At 41.1% G+C, this 20,892-nt stretch overlaps 1 protein-coding gene across 1 annotated transcript in view; it reads right to left on the bottom strand.

The window, feature by feature from the left end:
• The window catches only part of ctnna1 (catenin (cadherin-associated protein), alpha 1), a 126,625-nt gene extending 109,712 nt beyond the window's left edge, over positions 1 to 16,913 (bottom strand). Inside the window, exons 1-6 of the mRNA XM_083652215.1 lie at positions 16,665 to 16,913; positions 15,110 to 15,225; positions 13,663 to 13,858; positions 4,887 to 5,053; positions 2,831 to 2,950; positions 1,072 to 1,341 (exon numbers count right to left, since the gene is read on the bottom strand). Coding sequence (XP_083508341.1) covers positions 1,072 to 1,341; positions 2,831 to 2,950; positions 4,887 to 5,053; positions 13,663 to 13,858; positions 15,110 to 15,214 — 858 coding nt within the window. The 5' untranslated portion in view covers positions 15,215 to 15,225; positions 16,665 to 16,913. The remainder of the gene's footprint in view (positions 1 to 1,071; positions 1,342 to 2,830; positions 2,951 to 4,886; positions 5,054 to 13,662; positions 13,859 to 15,109; positions 15,226 to 16,664) is intronic.
• Between the last annotated feature and the right edge of the window lie 3,979 nt (positions 16,914 to 20,892).

Below are 20,892 nucleotides of genomic sequence, written 5' to 3'. Positions count from 1 at the left end.
TTTTCATAACATAGTTTACATGTACTCTACCACTGTGCTCTACACACGTTTTTATATGAACAAAATATTTAAGTCAATATGAATGCTTTCATATCAAACATGTTTGATATTTAGGACTGACAATCTGCGTGAATAGCCTACATCATCCTGCTGCTGTGCAAGCCTCCCGTCATTATCGTTTATCTCCCCTAGAATCTCAAACATGCACACACTACAAGATTTGTAAATGTGGCGCACCATGCACTACAGGATATTATTAAGATTATCGGCAGGATAATCACCTTGACGCCCGGCCATACTCGTTTTTGGGGTTCCAGCAGTGACCAAAGCGCTCCGCCCCCACCTCACCTCTCTCTCTCTTTTTCTCATTTTCATGCCCGTCTCGCCAAACAAATGAATCTCACGGTAGTTAGCATGCGTGTAAACAACGCGAGTCTATTGTCTGTACAAGTGAGAACACAAACACATGGGTACCAAAATATATTCCCCTGCTGCATGTCATGAGATCGCAAAAGTTTGGATAGACGATTGCCTTCCCGCAGCAGCAATGCCTTTCCCCCCCACACTGCTCGATAGACAGGTAGGAGATTACAGCCTCTGACTGGCAGGGGCTCAAAACTACGATATAACAACTTTTTATTCATTGGTCATTCATCGTGATATAAATTAGTGACATTTTTCCCCCAAATCCTCAAGGTTCTGTGCTGTTGGTATTTGGTAGCCTATCTGATGCCTGCAGTGCAGCGCATCAAATGAGCCGCGTCAATTAACAGATAATGACGGGAGTCTGGCGCAGCAGCAGAATGATGTATTCGCGCAGATTTTCAGTCCTAAATATCAAACATGTTTGATATGATCGGGACGGCCCCGATGAGGCTGTGAGCAGATCGGGAGGTTTAAGATTGGATCTGCAAACAGCTCACACTAAAATCCTGTAGTGTGAGCCAGCCATAGCGCCACCGTCAAATCAACATGCTCATAAAATAAATTGGGTCGCACGTAAATTGACAGGGTCGGTCGGCAACAGGAACCAAACTTAATTTTTTTTTAGGCCCCACCCTTTGGACTTACATCAAAATTGTTGAGGGCATAGGCGAGCTCTCCTCCCCCTGGTTGCTGGTTGAGGACAGAGTCTTCGGTGGCAGTGGCCTGGGCGGCGTTGGAGATGCCAGAGACTGCGTGCTGCAGCTGCTTGTAGATGAGGTCACGGTTGGCCTTGTAGGCCGCCACGTCCGGGTGCTGCAGGCACGCACGCGACGCCGTGTACAGCATGGGGATGTTGCGCTGCAGGACCCCGCGGGCAGCAGCCATTTGGTCCTTGTGGTGGACATCCTTCAGCTCCTGCCCATTGACCAGGGGAGTACGAGGGAGGGTGGAGGGGGTGGATGGAGGGATGAGGTCAAAGGGAAGTAGACAAGGAACAACAAAAGGAAAGGGTTAAAATGTGAGGACAATTTGAGTGGGGGTGGGGCACCGTATGAGTATAGTAGGGCCTACTTTATATTCAAAATGGGCCTGTCATGCCCTTATGGAGATAGCAAGTGTGACAGATCTTGTTCTGGATGACCCAGATTTGTTTTTGTCCCCTGCGGTAACAACACAGTCATAATCGGGCCATTACATTATGCCTTTGCAATTTAATGCATTGCTATTCAGGCCTCGACATTATATTGCAATTACTTCTTCATAGCAGGGAGGAGATGTGATAGTGATCGCTGGCATAGATATGTGGCTTAAAAAAGCAGTTTAACACAGGAAAAAAAATGAAATCTCACTCTTTAAGTCCCATTACGTCATGCATTCATTTTGGTGTAGGGCTGTGTGAGATGACGATATATATCGCATTCACGGTAGTAAAACAATTGATCAATATCAAATATTTCATATCAGTCAATATCGATAAATTATTGATCATTTTTTAATTACCTTTTAGTTTTAATAAAGACCATGAGTAAAAAGGGTTGAATTTAACCACTTTATTTTGAGCCATCTTATTTATCAAGGCATACAGGTAAAAAAAAATTAAGATTCAAATACTGGGTTAAAATCACTGACTGTGACCTAGTCTTGCATTGATAATAGCCTTTGGAATCTGCAAATAACGTCACACACATACATGGGGTATTTGTCATAGTAAATTAGTTTGTTGGGGTAGTTGCTGTCCTTCACTATGCCAGGTAAAAATCCAACATCCACACATTACATGATGCACACAAACGTAGCTTAGCTCAGAATCATGATTATTAATTAACATGGCAATCTGGTAAAGACAAAATTGATATAAAGCTCAAAACAAAAGCACCATTCAACCATGCTTTTTATCTTCAATAATTAGTTTTCTGAGTTAGGCGTTTCTGCTGGATCTGTACAAGGAAGCGAAGCTTATCCCATTACTGTTATTTCACCTGGAAAATTTATCATGAAATCTACTTCACCGTTGACTAGCGCTGACATGATAGCAGAAAAGCCAGACGACGCCACTTCTCATCTCGTGGGTTTCGTCAACCATGCAGCATCCAGGTTGCATTGTCTTTTCTTGCCATCCTACCCCCTACATCGCAATTGGTAATAAGGAGATTGTTCATGCTTATAGCATCTAATCTTCAAGCAGAAGCATGAGCCACTCTCTTGTTCGCTCCGTTCCGAACTTCCACTTACAACTTGGTATGTGGGTTGGAAAGTTTTGTTTTTGGTTATGAGTGACAAGACATCCAACAGCCCTTCATGTACCGGATACACCCCACCCAATTCAATAATCTGATACACCCCACCCAATCAAATCAGACCACACTTCTCTTATCCAATCTGTTTATGGCTAACTGTACATTACCTGCTGTCTCTTGGCAGCCATGATGTTGAGCTTGTCCACCTCTGGTTTCAAGGCCTTATACTGGATCCCCAGGTCCTGCTCTGTTCCTGCATTACGCACTTTCACCAGATTTTCCTCCACCTGAACCGAATAGATGGGAAAGAGATGATGGGTAGACAATATGTTATAGGGTTGTTTACTGCAGACCAGCAATAAATAAATAAGTTTAACAACACTAGCTGATATTTCAACTAATTATAAGGTATAAAAAGACATCCATCCATCTGTTCTAAAAAATGATCTGCCTAATTTACATACCTGATAGCCCCAACTACCGGTAATTGCTGACATGTCGTCATGAAATACTTATATCAAGATTATGGCAAATTTCTAATGTTACATGATACTGTTCTGGAAATTCAGGCAAACACAAAGACTGTAGCATGAGGAGTTCTTCCTCCATCTTTGTACACTCACGAGTCACATAAAGTTGCGATCTGATCACTCTGAAAGGTCAGCTCTAAGCTGAGTCAAAGTTCAACATTTGAGTGCAATGACATGCTGGAGTTTTTAGTATTGTGCAATGCCAACGGTAGCACTGCCCCTGAAGTGGGCGTCACCATGGCTCTCTCCAAAAGAAAATAATGTCTCAAACTGTGCAAAACTATTTCTCCAGAAATCATGTGCCCTGAAGCAGATCAAGCTGGTTCATGTTTTTTAAGGAACTGATAAGTGCTGCAAACAGACTATATGTAAAGCAAGTGGAAACTAACAAACACGTAATTCATGATAAGCTGCGACGAGAGTGTTGCATGTGAACTTGTTTGGCGCCTATAAGTGGTAGCCTAAAGTAGGCCTATACTTAGATTGTTCAGTCACCACAAATACCACGTTCAGACCAATGACCAGGGTCTAGCCAGGGTTACTTGACCCATGTTCAACACTCCTTTTGTCAATTCACACCAAGTCAGTCAACACTGGTTCATCCCTGGTCATGAAAATTCCCATAGGACACAGGTCAACCCAGGAGAGCTGCATAACAATTAACTCAGGCTGGAAATGGGCGGGGCGGACAACATGTTGCAGGTCATGCTCGACATTGTAATTGAACTGATCAGCACTTCAGCCAAAAAAAGAAAAAGAAAAAAAGATAGATATATATATATATATATATATATATATATATATATATATATATATATATATGCTGCTAACTACTGAGGAGGGCCTAGCCAAACTCCAGGCTCTGAGCTCATTTCAAGTACGGTAAGTCAAGTTCATGTGGACGTTAGCCAGGTCATGTCCCTATGGCTTCCGTCTCCTTGTTCTGCTTTCTGACAGGAACGGCAGTCAGTGAAGATAATGAAGTAGACGACTATAAACAGAGCTCTGATAAGTTATGGCCGCAAAGTGAAAAGGACTTTGTTGAGTGAGACCTACATGGGACTGTTGTAAAATGACTGGAGAGCAGGGTGTGGTCCCTAAATAACACCAGGCCTAGTGAGGCATACTTGTGGACATTTTGAAACCTCAAATATGGGGGAGAAGCCAAATCATTTTCAGTTGCCTGTCTTTAGCTTCTTGTTTCTTCAGTTCAGTAGAGGGCTGCTTGTTACAAAAGCATAGTTATACATAGACATCTGGCCATTTTATGAACAGAGGATGATCTTACTTTCTTATATTGTTCACATAATGGCCTCACTGTGCATGTTTCAGCTTGTGTGAGTGCATCAATAATACATTGCTCACAAGCAATATTTATGCTGAAGTTCTGATGAACAGTAAATTCCCTGTTGACTCTAGTAATGTAATTCAAAATAAAGAATCAATAAAAAAAATATGTTTGTTATTCGTTTTATTTATTTATTCTTCTTTTTTTTATTGAGGTAAGCCAGCACCACCATATCTATTTAATAGTGACAATTACGTAAGGCAACAATGTGCTCTTGAGATAACAGAAATAACTTTGAGCATGACTTTACTGTGAGGGTAATTAATGATTGCATTTTCTGAAGTGATACATAATTAAAGCGTGCTTGGAATGTATAATGCACACAGGGGAGGATGAACATCTCACCAGTTTGAGCTGCAGTAGCAGTTTGTAGACATCAGACATGTCTGCCAGCACCAGAAGATGAGTAACAGCTGAGAGGAGGGCCCTGGCAGCACGGACCATGTTGCCTCTCTTCACTGAAGAGCAGGGGTCTTCAGCAAACTCTCCAGAAGCCAACTTCATTGAATCACCTAAGAAAAAGAAAAAGATGGAACACTTGCTGTAACTTTACTGCTGTTTTGTCAATACTAGGCATCTCGCGCGCTCGATTCCTAGGCTCGCCCGCTCTGCGGCCTCGCACGCCCTGCAGCTCGCATACGCAGCTTGGCCGCTACGCGGCATCGATCGCCCAGTAAAACTCTGATCCACTGGCCAAGTGGGCTATTGGGGAAAAAATTTGGGCTGTACCCGACTCAATTCTGTCAGTCGAATCGGATTTGGCTGTTCAATATGAATATTAGGGCTGTGAATCTTCACTGGCCTCACGATTCGATTACGATTCAGAGGGCTACGATTCGATTCGAGTACGATTATCGATGCATCTTAAATCGATGCATCACTTTTTTCCGCAATACATGATTTATTTTTTCTCACTTTCTTTTTTCTCACTGTGTGGCTACTTTTAAAATAAAAGTGCATTTGGAATTGCATTGTATTATGACCCATAATTAAAATAAACAACTGCATGTACTTCCATTATATTTTATTTGATTTAAAAAAAAAAATAATAATAATACGGTAATAATAATCGATTTTTGACATTTGTGAATGGATGCAGAATCGTGCACGTCCGCATGGAGATGCATCTTATAATCGATTATTTTTGACACCCCTAATGAATATTCGACTATTCTTTTTTATAAGACTATCTGGCAATCAGAAAATCCATTGGCATGAGCTTGTTTGATTTGTTTGTTTGTTTAATTGGGACTTGGTTTTACGCAGGGTTTTCCATAAGTGCCAGCTGCCAGCTAAATGGCCGGACATTAAAACATTTCCAGCCAGAACAGTGTTTCCTACGCTTTGTTTCTGGGGAGCCACTTTTTATAAATGACAAACCAATTCACAATAGGCCTTATCTATCAATTGTGAGAAGAGCAAATCTGTGCATAAATTAATGTTCCCAAGCATTTTGTTGTTGTTTGCCATTTCCGCATCACCTTATATTCTTTTGAATAGGTAAACTATGTTGGCAGACTGTCTTTAAAAACAGACTTGAGAAAAGAGTGGTCTGTCTTGTTGTATTTAATTGTCCCAACAATGGCCCAAATCACTTCATCTAAATCACAGGAGCTGAAAAGGCAAAAGCATCAATCGGTCTCATGTCTTTACTGGAACATTGCGGACGTGCAGGGGGTCAGATCACTTTTGTTTGTCAACAAAAACAATAGAAAACTGGAGTTCTTACTCAAACATGTTACAATGACACAGTAGTAGATACATGAGGAACATTTATTCATACATCGGGGAACATCCAGATGGCAGACGGTCCTTTGTGCTTATCTCTCTGGGAAGACTAAAACTCTTTTCTCAGCAAGAAGCCACATTCTTTCCCACAGAATGAGAGAGTAAATTACAGAAAATGCAAGAAATATCTTTTACTGACATAGGTAATCAATGATTTCTACCACATAAACCACCCAATTCAAAGAGATATGAAAGAATCGTCGACTATTTGGGGTCACTCCCTAGATTTTTTTTTACATTGAACACTGCACCAACAGCTGTACTTCACACCACAGAGCAACTATGTAGGAGCCCCTCAAGCTGAAACAGGGAGACTATGCACCGGCCCGGGACTGTGCCATCATATCGCTGATTAGGTTTTCACAAATCTAATGTTCGATCATTTCTGGCATTTTTGTAAAGTGCACTGATTGGCCTGAGGGGGCACTAGAATGTTTGTTTACTTGCTACTGATTGGTCCAGGACCAGGGGGTGACTGCATCATTCATGGGTGACAACATGTTCTCTTGTTTAGCTGAGCTTTACCAAGCAACTGCTTATATTTAAGCAATATAGCATGAGAGCCAGTGTGTTGTGCCAAATATATCCCCCTGATCAGCTGTTATCGGCCGAGTGGGATAACTGCTGAGCAGGGGGATATATTCCACAACACACGCAGCTCGAGTGCTATATTGCTTTTATAAAACGGTTTCCAAGTATGATAATATAATAATAATAATACTATAAGTCCGACTCCGACTGGCATGTCATTCTGATAGAGTCAGTTGAAACACTACTGTAAGGCGGGACCGCAAGAACATGCGGGTGATTTGATTGGATCGTTCTGGAGACTGAAGTTGACATTGGCCAATCCTGGCGCTTGCTGAGTAGCTGAGAGCTTTCTGGAAACCCCCGACAGGCAGCGCGAGCGCAGCATTGCATTCTCAGCGCTTGCTGAGAAGCTGAATGCTTTCTGCAAAGCCAGACACCAACTAACATTACGGGGTTAAATGCGGGGTTAAATGCGGGGTTAACAGCCTTTCTTTTGCAAAGAAGACATTAGCCCGCATCTATTCTTGTACAAAACATCATTTTCTGCAAAGTATTAGTAAAGTTATAAGCGAAGATCGATTCACAAGGATCTGACAGCTGTCTCCGCCATTTTTTTTCTCCTACATTGTCATTTGAGGTAAGCCTTATTATTACTCTCTTAGTAAGAGTTGCCATGGCAACCAATAACCCATGGCCATGGGTTATTGAACTCGGTTACTGGAATTATACAATGGCTGTGAACCAATCAGATTGCTTGATTTGAGAGAGCCGTTTTATAATGGGATTCGACTAATGCAGCAGTATAGTGTTTTTATCAGAACACCAGCATGACAATCATCAGATTTATAATTGTACAGTATGGGACACTGTTTTACTAGTGTTACGACTACATGCAATAATAATACTGTCAAAATGAGTTAGCTCTGCTCATCTTTCTCTAGTATCACAGTTGCCAAATGTATATTCAATCGGGTTTTGCCTCATAACCACTTCTCCCTTGTGTTGTCTATATACCAATTAAGCATCTTCCAACCATTCACCCGTCCACAAATGCTATAAATAATTTCCTGTGACCCGCCCACTCCCAGGCCAGAAGCAACACGCAAAGTTAGCCATGCTGCAGCTAATTTGCCAGGCCTAGGAGGACTCTGCCTGAAGAACTACAGTAAGGAAAAGGAAAAAAAGTGACGTCCTCTTAATCTACATACTCCCCCACCCGACTGCAGGCTACTCTGTACTAAAGGAACTGATAGCAAATGGCTGAGAGCAACCACAGTTGGTTGCAGGCTACAAGTTAATTGCATTAGAAAGTCTTCATTTAACCCATTGATACCTGATGCAGCATTTGCGTGTATATCCCTCATTTGTGTGCGTATCCCTTTAAGACCGTGAACCGCGTTAACGCTAGGGATAGAGCTGCCGAAAATAATCGATTCAGAGATGCATCGCGATGCTTAATAGGACGATTCTGAATCGATTAACAAATATCAAAAATCGATTATTTAAATAAAAAAAAAAAAAAAAAAAAAAAAAAAAAAAATTTAATAATCAAATAAAATAGAATGTAAGTACATGCAGTTGTTTATTTTAATTATGGATCATAATACAATGCAATTTCAAATGCACTTTTATTTTAAAAGTAGCCACACAGTGAGAAAAAAGAAAGTGAGAAAAAATAAATCATGTATTGCGGAAAAAGTGATGCATCGATTTAAGATGCATCGAGATGCATCGAGATGCATCGTATAATCGAATCGAATCGAATCGTAGACTTGTATAATCGAATCGTATCGAATCGTGAGATCAGTGAAGATGCACAGCTCTAGCTAGGGATGGGCATTTCTAGCAAAAACACTATTCGAAATTCGCTGGCCAAATTCGAATTTAATTCGAAATTCGAAAATAAAAATAAAAATGTAAAAAAAATTAAAAATGTATTTTTTTTTTTTTTTGTGTGAGTGAAATGTTGCATTGTCTCCCCTGATTCTAAGTCTACGGCTTTATTAATTAATATAAAAAGCTTCTGCTGTGGATTTTTAGCTCAAACAAGCATTGCACCACTGAAGTAAAGAACATGTTACATGACATTGACATTTTCGAAAATAAAAAACAGTTTTGACAATCATGAGTGGTTCATTAAATATTTAGTAGGCTCAGGTCTGAGTGCCAAAGGGGTGCCAAAGTCACCCCCTCTCCCTCTTCATGGGATTTCATCCGCCATTCATTTTTCCATAAACCTTGCTTAAAATGCTTATAAAAATTGTTTTACTTGCTCAAACCAAGCGATTTGACTATACTTAGAATCAGGGGAGACAATGCAACATTTCACTCAAAAAAATTTTTTTTTTTTTTTTTTTTGAATTTCAATAATAAAAGTTGACGTTGATAATAACAACGATTATTCGAAAATTCGAAATTCGATGCCCATCCCTAGTTAACGCGGTTCACGGTCTTAAAGGGATACACACACAAATGCTGCATCAGGTATCAATGGGTTAAGAGAACAGGAAAAGTGAGTCAGAGGGGGCAGCAGTCTGACACATTTACCCCGTCTGTCTGGGGTCAGCGTGTGTCACACAGACAGGGACACAGACACCTCTAACGTCGTCCAGTCAGTGAACATTTACGCTAGCACACCCACATGCTCACAAAGCACGTCCAAAAAGAGGTCAAACCCATGACAAAGAGACTCACTGTCTGGGTTGTCCAGCACCGTGTTTTGTCCTGGATCGAATAGGCCTACACAGTTGACTGGGCACACAAATTGGGTTTGTAGGCTCACATTATGAAGTAGACAGTAAATCCCCCCCCAATAGTTTGCTTCAAGGGGAACAGTGCTGAATTTCAACTCTGAAATATGTCAATCCTATGCCTTATGACAGCTTGGTCCCTATTTACCATCTTCAAAGCGAACAAGACATGCATTTGTCCTGCCCACTTCTCTGTGATGTCACACAATGCGAGAAAAAAAACTAAAAGATGATGGAACACAGTACGCAGGATAAATTAGGTGGTCTGGATTTTTCTATTTTTTTATTAGCTTTGAGGTAGTTGGATGTTTGCTAGCTGTGACTGTGAGCACAAATAAGTTAGGTTTTCTCTGACAGTCACAAATACAGACACCAGCACCTCTGGAGCCCTATCTTACGCCCGTTGCACACGCCAAGTTCAACAGTGACTTCCTGAAAATCCTACCCAACAACTAGGCATGGGTCGATTTCCGGTTTTACCGGTTCGGTTCGGTATACGAGCCCAAACCGGTTTGATCACGTGCAAACCGAAAAAACCTAAAAAAAAAAAAAAAAAAAAAATTTAATTTTTTTTTTTAATTTTTTTTGCCAGTCCATTCTGATTGCACTATTGTTCGTATTAGCCTCTTCTCAAGTTGCACTAGTAGGCAAAAGTCTTATTTTGTTTATTATGTTGATGTTTGAAGAAAAGTTAAGCTGAATAGTTATGAGAAATAAAAACAGTGTATTGTTACAGTTAAAAGGTTCTGCTTATTTGTATTCAGTGTTCGTGCTAGTTGGCAGCATACCAGCTTAGAGGTGCATTATCGCCACCAACTGCAGCCGCTTTGATACGTTTTTTTGGGGAATATCGAACCGGTTTCAAAATGTTCAAACCGACCCATGCCTAGGCCCTATATTGTATGAATTTGTGAGTTTTGAAGTTTATAAGGCAGCTCAGCTGTAAGCCAATCCATTCTGATTGCACTGCTTGTGTTTTTATTAGCCTTTTTCTCAAGTTGCACTATAGGCAGAAGTCTTATTTCATTTATTATTTTGATGTTTAGAAGAAAAGTTGAGCTGAATAGTTATGAGAAATAAATACAGGGTGTGTTTGTTACACAGGTGTCCTGCTTCTTTTTATTCAGTATCATTGCTGGTTGACAATACCAGCTTAGAGGTGTATTATCGCTATCAGGTGGACTGAAGTTGCACTACAGACAGTTATGGGCCACACTCGGGAGCCCTGCTTGAAAAAAAAAAAAAAAAAAAAAAAAAAAAATTTTTTTTTTTTTTTAATTACAAAAAAAATCGGTATACCGGTTCGATCCGGTTTAGACGGCAATATCGAACCGGTTTTAAAATTTTCAAACCGACCCAGCCCTACCAACAACGGGAGGTGTAGATGCCTGCCAGCACTGCTGCCAAGCACGCATGTAAAAAAAAATCTGATTCAGATTCAGAATGGCTCATTCGGTATAAATAAAATAAGCTTTTAGAAGACTTCTGTATTTGGCTTGTGCTTCCAAGAAGATCAAGGTAATAAGGACATCAATATATGTCAAAGGAAATTATTTTACAAGTGGGCTTCAAGAATGCTTAGGCTATATCTAGCAACATGTAATTTCTGGACAGATGTTTTGACAACTTTTGACAACACTGCTAGAGGCAAATTATTCCATCAGCAGCTAGCTAGCTCACAAACACACGGCACAATCTTTTTATCTATAGGACAGACTAGAGATCTCACAGTGATTCTGACCAGTTTGCCCCCAACTAGGAGCAAAAGAGGTTTGTGCAAATGATTGACCACACAGAGCTCAGAGGCAGTCCACACCTTGGGGCTGTTATCCCCCCCTGTGGGCCAGATCAATAAGGCCATTTTCAGGGGGCAGATAGTGATCTGTGCTCCTTTAATAAACTTCCAGCCCTCTGAAGCTCACCCACGGCTCACCAAGTACAAGATGAAATGATTCAAATGTATTATATCACACAATAAGCCTCACAAACAGGACAATAAAGGTGGGAGGGTTTCCATTTCCATTTCCATAAGCATTTTTGGGATGACTACACAGTCATCCCCCAATATTTATGTCAGGATTCCCCCCCTCTCATTTAAACAGCTGGTAAGCCACAGCTGGGGGGGAAATGCCTTCTGAATCCATGGGAGGGGTTAGCCCTAGTCAAAGGACGCATTATCAGTCTAGGCACGCTCCGCTGAGCAGCATGGCATAGCTGACAGCCAGGCCTAGGCACTAGCTAACAACAGTCACTGAATTCCTGCCCACTGACAGCTTAGCAGGACTACAGGAACATTCCTGGGCATTGAGGACAGTGCAGGACATCTACTGACATGTTATCCACCTCCCAGCTACTCAGACCAGGAGCCCTGCAGGGTTCGTTCCCACACCGTCTTACACATCAATTTCAAGGACTTTCTAGGCCCATTTACCTCAAATTCAAGGACCTCATACGGCAGAGTTTGAGACGGGGAACAAGGTTAATTACTGTTGCAACACGGATAATGTTTATAATGAGAACTAGCAGGCTTCACAGAAAACAAATAAAAAGAGGGAGAGGCTTGAATGCGTTACAACACTTCTCAACTGTGCGGTGTTACAGCGATGTGTTAAACATATTCTCTTGCACAAAATATATCAATTCAAGCACTTTCAATGACCCATGTCTATTTATGTCTGTTTTCAAAAACTCCCAAGGGCCTTCATTTCGCCCGCCCGCCCACTTTCAAATTGACAAATTTTCAACGATTTGAGGGACCCGTGGGAACCCGTGAAGAGCGCATGAACGGGAAACCTAACTTGCTGGGTGTCTGGGAAGAGTAGACAGTGACAAAGACCGTGCTTCAAGAAGTGATAACAGTCAGCCACCCTCACGTCATGGCTCCCTGATCTCACTGGTCTGCAAATGTGTCAAAAGACAACCTGATACGAGGAGAAGTGAGGAATCAATGAGACTTGCAAGTGCGGGTGTTAGATGAGGAGGCCCGCTATCGCAAGACAAATGGTAATTTCATTGGTTGGTGATTTGACGGCGGATTCCTGACTCGGGAGTTGTGGGAGGCATGAAATTGAATTTGAAATGGAATGTGTGTGGGTTGGGTCCCAGCAGGCAGGTGGATATGGCCATTTAAATACATTTAAGATCATCAATGACATCTGCACACGTTTGCCTCCCCGGTTCCTTCATGCAGGAGCTATGCTCCCCATTGTCACTTCCTTGGTAACAAACCAAAAAAATAAGCGTGTAGATAAAGTGGAAAGTTAATGGTATGCACAAGCTGTTCAATAACATGCGTGTCAATTATTTCGTCTCGCAAATAAGGTAGTGATCCAGTCTGGATTAGCAACCCAACAGATAACAATTTACACAGGTTGCTCGGCAAATCTTCAACACCACCACCCCGCCCGAAAACAAACGCACCCATACAGACAAGCTGATAGAAGTACAATCTTTGCATGTTTATCGGCAGGGCTACTAGCTGTTGGCGCTCACTTACATGCAGGAGAGGATTCAGAATGGCTCATTCGGTATAAATAAAAAAAACTTTTAGAAGACGTAGAGAGAGAGAAAACAGCTGAGAAACGAGGTACTCAGCAACTTTAGCAGTGTTAAACTTCTCAATTAAGTAGCCTCCTCTCATTTTTCGCCATGGGACAAACACAACAAAAAAAAGAAATTCACTGCAGAGGGGTAATAGCTTCCAACAACGACCCTAAAACAATGAGGTTGGCGATGCACAACACCAAATGCCTATGGGCAACCTTACAATGAGCTACAAAGAGCAGACACACACTCGGGAGGGAGGGAGAGTTAGATTGGCTCATGGTAGCAGGCAAGGAAATGATGGTGTATAGCTTCAAATGAATACGATAGCAAGAAGAACAGCGAAGGGGGAATCTATCAGGCTCATAGCATATTCTCATTTAAATATCTTCCACTGGGGTAGATGGTATGTACAGTCTATGATTTATATTTTTAATAACCCTCCTATCCAAGCAAGACGTCTGTATAGGCCTGAAACTACTAAGTGCTGCTTCCATATATATATATACCTTGCTTGCGGACATCCTCCACTGCAGCAATCAGCTCATCCTTAAGGAACTGACTTTCCTTGGCAATTTTTTCTCCGTTCTCCAGGAAGTTAGCAGTAGCAGTCTCCACCGAGGCAGCCAGAACATGAGCCTTCTTGGAGCGTCCCTTCTTCTTGTTAGAGGGGCCTTTGTTGCTAGAGTTTACCAGAGTGGTGACCTGTGGCAGGGGAAATAAAATATTTAAAAACAGTAGCTCATGTCAGACACAGGTGCTTTAGAACTGTAAATGTTGTTGGGAGACTATGGTTGTACTACGGAAAAATATAGGTATCACTGAATTATCTGCTTTCACCACCAACTGAAAATGTTAACGGCACAATGTGGGCAAAGTCTCACGAAAGAAAGTGCTGTAGACATGTAATAAATACAGGCAATTTAAACTGCCCCCATGTTATTCATGATAACATTTATATTGTTGTAACTTATTTCAATTTCAAATTAAGGAGCAGTAGCCTTTGGGCATAACGGGTAAGCCTATACATTATACAAACTATGAAAAAGGTGACCTGGTAGCAGATGTTGCTATTTGGCGAACTGCCACATTAATTTGTGACATGTACATGCCTGGGGGTGGGCGCATGGAAAGCCATGGATAGCAACATTGAGAGCTAAAATTAAGTTGACTACATTTGAAGAAAATGTTGTATTACCCTATAGATTGTGTCATTGTGTCACTTTATAATTTGCTAAACAGAAAATTAAAGCACACAAATCTGTATTTAATTTGTCTATACTTTTGTGCACCCTACTGCCACTTTAACACTTCCATCCTTCCAATATTAAATCTAACAAAAGTTGTTCCCAAAAGTGTCACTGACATTATGTTAGCAGACTTTCCCTTTCAACGCAATACTGACATTCACACAGCAAGATTATCCTATTGGTTGAATTCACATCACTTCACATTGACATTTAAGAATGATGTATTTTCATAAAACAACTGAGTATACTGTATATGACAGCACAACATGAGTTCTAAATGTAAGGAAAAATCTCTTATTTAAGTGAAATACTAATTCCGTATCACTTTGCCTTATGATCTTAACTGCTGCATTAGGCAACAAAAACTGTCTGCCTTTCTTAGATGGACGCATCTTTCTTTGATGGATCCTCTTTCGTTCCCAGTGTTGTTTTCCTCATTATTACCACAGATTTAACTTAGTCAGCTTCTCTACAGTCTTGAAGATTTCTAATAAAGAAAAATGCCATCCCTGACTTCTGTCACAAGAACACAGACACACACAAAAACAGAACAGTCAAATGTAGTCCTGTAATAATTCTCATTCTCAGCCATATCAAGGCATAAAATTTAAGGCATTGTCCTGCTTACATATCAAAGACAGTGTTCCTGTCGGCTAGCATTTGACAAGTATTGCTATTCCAAACAAATGGGTACACAATACATTACCTGGGTGACCAAGGGCTCCAGCAGCCTCTCCACTGCCAGAGTACGAATCTCCAGGCTTTTGGGGTCCCACTTGAAGTTGATGTTGGCAGTGTTGATGGCCGTCATGTTCTCAGCTTCTGAGTGTGATAAAATAGGACACAGTGTTGAATGAGACACATATAAAACAGATGCCTAGGGCTCAGTCAAGCACATGCTTCAGATGCAACACAGAATCTTTGCTGTCACAACAAATGAGTGGGTCTGTCTATTACAGAGGGTAGCCTTTAACAAAGACCAAATAGTGTACTTTTAAAAATGCATTGAGAAACAGAACTATTGAATGTTTCCAACTTGAGTTATCGTTAAGATGTGTCAGCCTAGTTGCTTTGTGAATGCCATACAGTCAAAATAGTTAGGTCCTTATTAGAGACAAAGCTGCCTGCCTCCATCACGTTTTGAATGACTGCCATAAGCAGAGCACAGTAACACTTTGGTCCATTTTCGATTTTCCTTTTCAGGCAGTGACTGCAGCTCCATTGATTAGCTATCACGCATTGAGGGGCAGGGATAACCAGCGAGCCCTGAGGGTTGAGCAGCTTCGGGTGAGAAGTTGGTCAGCTGAATTGTGTGAACACTGTTGTACCTAGATGGTAGCCTATATTGTCAAGTCAGATAATGTGCATATATTACAGAAAGGACATTTGAACCGTTGCCACCTAGTATACGGCCAAAGTGCAATATGTTTAGAGTGCATTCCAGTTGTGTTCACGTATTCTGATTGATTTCTGTATTATTTTGTTATGCGCTTCCACGGTTTCCCCCTGCTGCTCTAATAATAGCGTTACTCATCAAGCATCAAGGTTTCTCTTCCCTATTACCCTAATGTTACGCCTGTAAACCATTCGCCTAGCTGCGTCAGCAGGGCTGGGCTTTTACATGGGAAATGTGACGATCCTAATCGTACGGGAAAAGTTCATAATTTAGCAATACTTATATGCCAAAGGTTAATATGTATTAGCGTTACATCTCATAACGCGTAACGTTACAGTATCGCAGAATAACTGCCTAATAATCAATTGTCAACGCATCAGCAACAAGCCATGAAACGTCCTAGATGGAATGTCTGCATTCCAGACCTGTGGGCCGAACACCTGACCAGCTACAATGCTAACGCTCAGTAGCTAAAATTAGAATTAGTTAGTATAGCTAGCTAACTATTCCCCATCTAACTAATGTAAACAAAAATAAAACGGACAATTATGTGTGCTGAAATCAGCATTGAAACTAGTGGGTCTTTGTTGTTTCGACAAATTTAACTACGGTATACTATTATTCAAGTTTTACTATTAGGGATGAGCTAACGTCATAGCTTACGTTTTCCATAGCAAACACATAGGTAGCTAACGCTAAAGCTAGCTATAACACAAATAGCTACGTGCGCGTGCCTTTTACAGTACAATTGTTATACATTAACGTCAGTCCAATTACCGCGAACATTATCATTTTCCATGCAATAAAGTTAAACGTGTTTTGTTTAATGTTACAAAAACTTAAGACAGAGACGTTATAAACTTACCGAAAGTAATACACCCGAAAACAGTTTAAAAGTTCAAAATGGTGGAATGGGATACAGGAGAATTCCAAAGTTTTCTTTCTTTTCCACTCCCTTGACTCACTGAGGACTAAACTGCTGACCTTACTATTTTCTGTCTTTCGAATAAATAACTTGAAAAATCAAAATATTCCGAATACAAACAGTTTGTCAGGCTATTCAATCAACAGCTACCACGGAAAGTTTCGGTCAAGACTGTTTCGATGTCGCAGGCTGTAATCCAACAATGGATAAGGATAGGAGGGAGGAGGGGGCGGGGCGGTGAGCGATTTCCTGGGTTTAGCAGGCAGCCACAACCCACAACAAGCCACAAACTAGTAGGTGACCTGGGCGTGGCACGCACGGGCAATACAACGTGTGCCCTTATAAGGATTAATTATTACTTTCGTGAAACTAGCTGTCATGCCAGGTTTTGAGATTCCAATTTTACCCTCCAAACAGTTTTTGTCAATCTTATCTAAGGAAACATGCATAGCCTAGTTAACATAGGCCAGGCATTCCAAATCCTGAAGCCAGCTTAGGGCCCTGTGTGGGACCATAGCCTAGGTGTGGGACCCAGTGTGTGTCCCTGAAACACTTGCAGTCAATATTTTATTGTTATTTTAATTATATTATATTAATTTTTACCAATAGCATACACCCAAAATCATTTCCTGTACTTTGGATTAGAGGCTGACATTTTTTCGCCGGTCCCGTGGGATTCCCGCAGGATTGGGAGTAAATTTTGTTTATATGTAAATATGGCCAAATGGTGTGAATTAAAACAGCAGTAGAACACAAAGAAATCTAAAAAGGATAGGGAGAACATAAAATCAAAACCATTGCGTTGCCTAGAAACATTTAAAAAAAAAAGGGGGAGCAAAAGGGAGCGGGATGGGACGGGAGTCATTCTACCAGGAGTGGGACGGGACAGGATTTCTTTTTTACCCTGGCCTGGGATAGATAGATAGATAGATAGATAGATACATTTTTATTTCTGTGTCATGCACCATATTCAAGGTGCCCAGCCCGTCTGGGCTTACAAGACACAAATCATTCAAATTCAACAATACAAACAAATCAACAAACAAGCTACAAAACGCTCAAACATAAACAAGACAGAGTTATATATTCAGATGAACAGCTTCTCCATTCTGAGATTCCAAGCCCTCCCAATAAACCTGGCCAAACTGAAGACTTCATCTCTGAACAACCATTCCAACTTCGCATCATCTCCTGACCGTCCCCTGGGATTGGGACGGGACGGGAATATTTTTGTCGGAGTGCCGAGTGGGATGGGAAATTTGGATGTCAAAGATGTTCCAAAAGTGAAGAGCTAATCCTGAAAGCAGCAAATTCTCACTGGATGCTGTGTTAGGCCTATAAAGGATCTAAAAAAAAATCTCAGCATTGTCTTTGATCCACAAGTCACCTTTGGAATTACAACGATATACCAAAAGAGCATTTTGTTAGTTTCCCCTAGTGAAAGAACACACTGGGGGACAGAGTCTTTTTCTATTTGGAACATGTTGTCACTTTTGAAATTTCCCAGGATTTCCAATTTTTTACTGACAGAGAAAAACTGATTTGTGTTTTTGTTTCTTGCCTTCGTTCTTGCAAAGTGCTTCTCTCCATCTGTACCAACTCCAAACTCAGAAATATCCAACATCAAAACTCAACAGCCAGAATATCAAATCAGAAAACCTGATCACATTATCCGCAGTCTTATCTTCCCTGCTTCCCTGTAAACACATGGATTATAAAATCCTACTTCAAACTTGCAAAACATTGCATGGTCTTGCACTAAAATATATCACTAATTTAGGTGAAGGATTTCATTCCAAAATGCTAGTTATCCATTTCGGCTATCTCATGTTCAGTGATTAATATTTTAATAGCACCAATGATTATAGTATTTCAAATATGTAAATACAAATTTAATTAATGCTTGCTTCTTTTTTGCAGAGTGGGTGTCACATCTTCTAAATGGTAGATATGTCGTTTGGGAAACAACAAGTTCACTGATTTCTTGTAAACTCTCTGTTGACAGGATGCAGGGCTTTGTGGCATTTCCTGCATTTGAAAGAAAACACAGGAGGACCGAGCCGTTTTCATTTGGAGCAAGCTTTCTGCCAATTTCACAGAATCAGACGTCTCAGTATTTTAGGTTCAGATTTAAGCAGCATTTATACTGTTTACAGTCTCCCCCCATTCCTATCACCAGCTGTTCCTTTCCCTTTGTCCCTGCAGTCTGTCACTTTTCTCTCTGTGGACTGTCCTGGTGCTGCCATATTCTCATATTCATTTTTATCACTTATAGATGGTTTTCACAGAATTGTCAGTCCTGTTCTAGGAGTCCTGACAGTCCTGTCCTACTGTATTAGCAAGCACTGCAACAGGAAGTGAGCTGGGGTTCAATTAAGGATGTTTATGTTGTCAAGTTAAAACCGTCTATACTTATCTGCATTTCTGTCATTTGTTTTCTAATCACATTGTGGGTGGGGCTGTTAAAAGTGACTCCTCCATCAATTTGACTTGACAAACAAAAATACCTGATATACGAGGGATCAGCCGAGCAGCATTTTGGTAAACAAACCGCTTCACTGGGTGGCAACGGTAATGGAACCCTATGGAGCACAAGTGGCGCGAGGCGTGAGTGGTTGACTCTAGCCAGTTAACTCTGTTTACATTTTAAAAACTGCGACAGTTCACACAACTTTAACACGACATGCATATATTATACAGCAAACTCTTGAGCTACTTCTGCTCTCACTCAGAATGTCAAAATATAAGCGATGCGATGTATAGTTTTTGAGATATTAACGTTTGTTTGACACAACTCATACTATTAACTGTCAATTCTGCTGTTCGCATTTCTGGGTGGCAAGTGACGTCACACTGACTGATCCTTCGTATAGACCCTTTACACAGGGCCCATTTTGTGTCGAAAAGGCAGAATAAACACAGGTGCAAGCAAAACACTAATGAGGGTTTCCAAATTCCAATCATGGAAGTTTGAAACCCTCATTAGTATTTTGCTTGCACCTGTGTTTACCCTGCCTTTTCGACACAAAATGAGAAGGGTCTATTCCTTTAATTATAATGATCGTCACTCAAAGCAAGCCTCTGAAGTCAATTTATGTAGTATCAGATTCACATGCAATGAGCAGGCGGTATCCTCACTTTCATTATACTGACTAGCGGAATACCCTATTGCGCAGCATCACAAGTTCGGCCATTAATCTGCACAGCCATCGCAAATTTGGCCTTTAATCGGCCTTAATTACCTTAAAAAATCTGGCTGCATTAGGTCACCTGCAGGGGTGCTCTTTACACTACCTGAAAAATCCAGCGCGACCACGCGTAAAATGGCATAGCTGTGGCCGAACACAACTTCTGCTCACTCATTCACTCACACATAGAGACTTTGCATCCTTATTATAGTTGATACCAGTTGGAGCACACAGTCACGGGCCATTTAGTCAGGCCTCGCTCAGAGAGTTGGCATGCATCCTTTCCTCTAGTCCACATAGTCCACTTCCCTGGCTGATTCCAACTCCGCTCAGGTGTGCTCCTTCACTCAGGTGTGCTCCTCCATTCAGGTGTCTTCCATCAGTAGCTACGAATGGAGGTGTCCATGGTGCTGAACCTGTGTTGACTCATTGTGGCCACTAATTAGCCATTTATGCCCATTTAGCCGGCCCTAATTGCTGCTGACAGATTTGAGACTTTGAGAGATTTGCTTTGAACCATTTGTATATGTATCTGCCAGTGACCGGAGAATATTGTTATTTGCTTGTTTTAATGCTTTTGTCCTTTACCACCATGGTGGGCTGGACTGTACTGTAGTATTGCAGAATACCTATTTGTGCAAGATCTATGTTGAGTTCTATCGATAAAGTATGTTTTCTAATAATCACAACACATTAAATTGCCATATTTTTAACTGAGCTTGGCGGAATTATCTCAAGACAGTTACGTGTGTCTACTAACATTAAAAGATCATAAAGGTAACGCAGTTTTCTGATAGTTTGCTAAATGACATCGCCTTCTTCTTCTTCTTCTTCTTCTTCTTCTTCTTCTTCTTCTTCTTCTTCTTCTTCTTCTTCTTCTTCTTTGCATTGACCGTAGGCGTAGTTGCTGCACTCTCGATGGGGACTCCAGTAGGCTACTGCACATTGAGGCATGCGCATGCCCAGTGTATGTGAAGCGT

The sequence above is a fragment of the Poromitra crassiceps genome (genome assembly GCF_964638095.1).
Source record: "Poromitra crassiceps genome assembly, chromosome: 15".
Lineage (NCBI taxonomy): Eukaryota > Metazoa > Chordata > Actinopteri > Beryciformes > Melamphaidae > Poromitra > Poromitra crassiceps.
This window is presented reverse-complemented; position numbering and strand designations above follow the sequence as displayed.